Raw genomic sequence first — 641 nt, forward strand, 5'->3', positions numbered from 1 at the left:
TAGTAACACAGCTGAGTGTATGACTGCTAGTCACAGAGCTGAGTGTATGACTGCTAGTAACACAGCTGAGTGTATGACTGCTAGTCACAGAGCTGAGTGTATGACTGCTAGTAACACAGCTGAGTGTATGACTGCTAGTCACAGAGCTGAGTGTATGACTGCTAGTAACACAGCTGAGTGTATGACTGCTAGTAACACAGCTGAGTGTATGACTGCTAGTAACACAGCTGAGTGTATGACTGCTAGTCACAGAGCTGAGTGTATGACTGCTAGTAACACAGCTGAGTGTATGACTGCTAGTCACAGAGCTGAGTGTATGACTGCTAGTAACACAGCTGAGTGTATGACTGCTAGTCACAGAGCTGCATGTATGACTGCTAATAACACATCATAAACAAACATTCCTCATCCAGTGGTGGTGGACAGATGGACGTGGGAACGTGACACAATCACTTTTCCCAATAAAATGTAAATTTATATACTGTAAAATTGGCGCAAAAAATCCATTTAATTTAATTTCTATTTTAAATTTTGTTGCTGTGATACTGACAGTGATTAACTACAGCTTTCTGATCCCGTTAGCCATACACTGTAGATGTTTTAGAATACAACAACAAAAATCATAATACTTCATCTGTTTT

General features: G+C 40.2%; 1 protein-coding gene across 1 annotated transcript in view; it reads left to right on the forward strand.

Moving 5' to 3' along the window:
- The window catches only part of LOC138352479 (circumsporozoite protein-like), a 591-nt gene extending 197 nt beyond the window's left edge, over positions 1-394 (forward strand). Inside the window, exon 1 of the mRNA XM_069304975.1 lies at positions 1-394. This exon is cut by the window's left edge and continues 197 nt beyond it. Within this exon, the coding sequence (XP_069161076.1) occupies positions 1-394 (394 nt within the window).
- The last annotated feature ends 247 nt before the right edge of the window (positions 395-641 follow it).

Source organism: Procambarus clarkii, chromosome 53 (assembly GCF_040958095.1).
Source record: "Procambarus clarkii isolate CNS0578487 chromosome 53, FALCON_Pclarkii_2.0, whole genome shotgun sequence".
In the NCBI taxonomy this organism is placed as follows: Eukaryota; Metazoa; Arthropoda; class Malacostraca; order Decapoda; family Cambaridae; genus Procambarus; species Procambarus clarkii.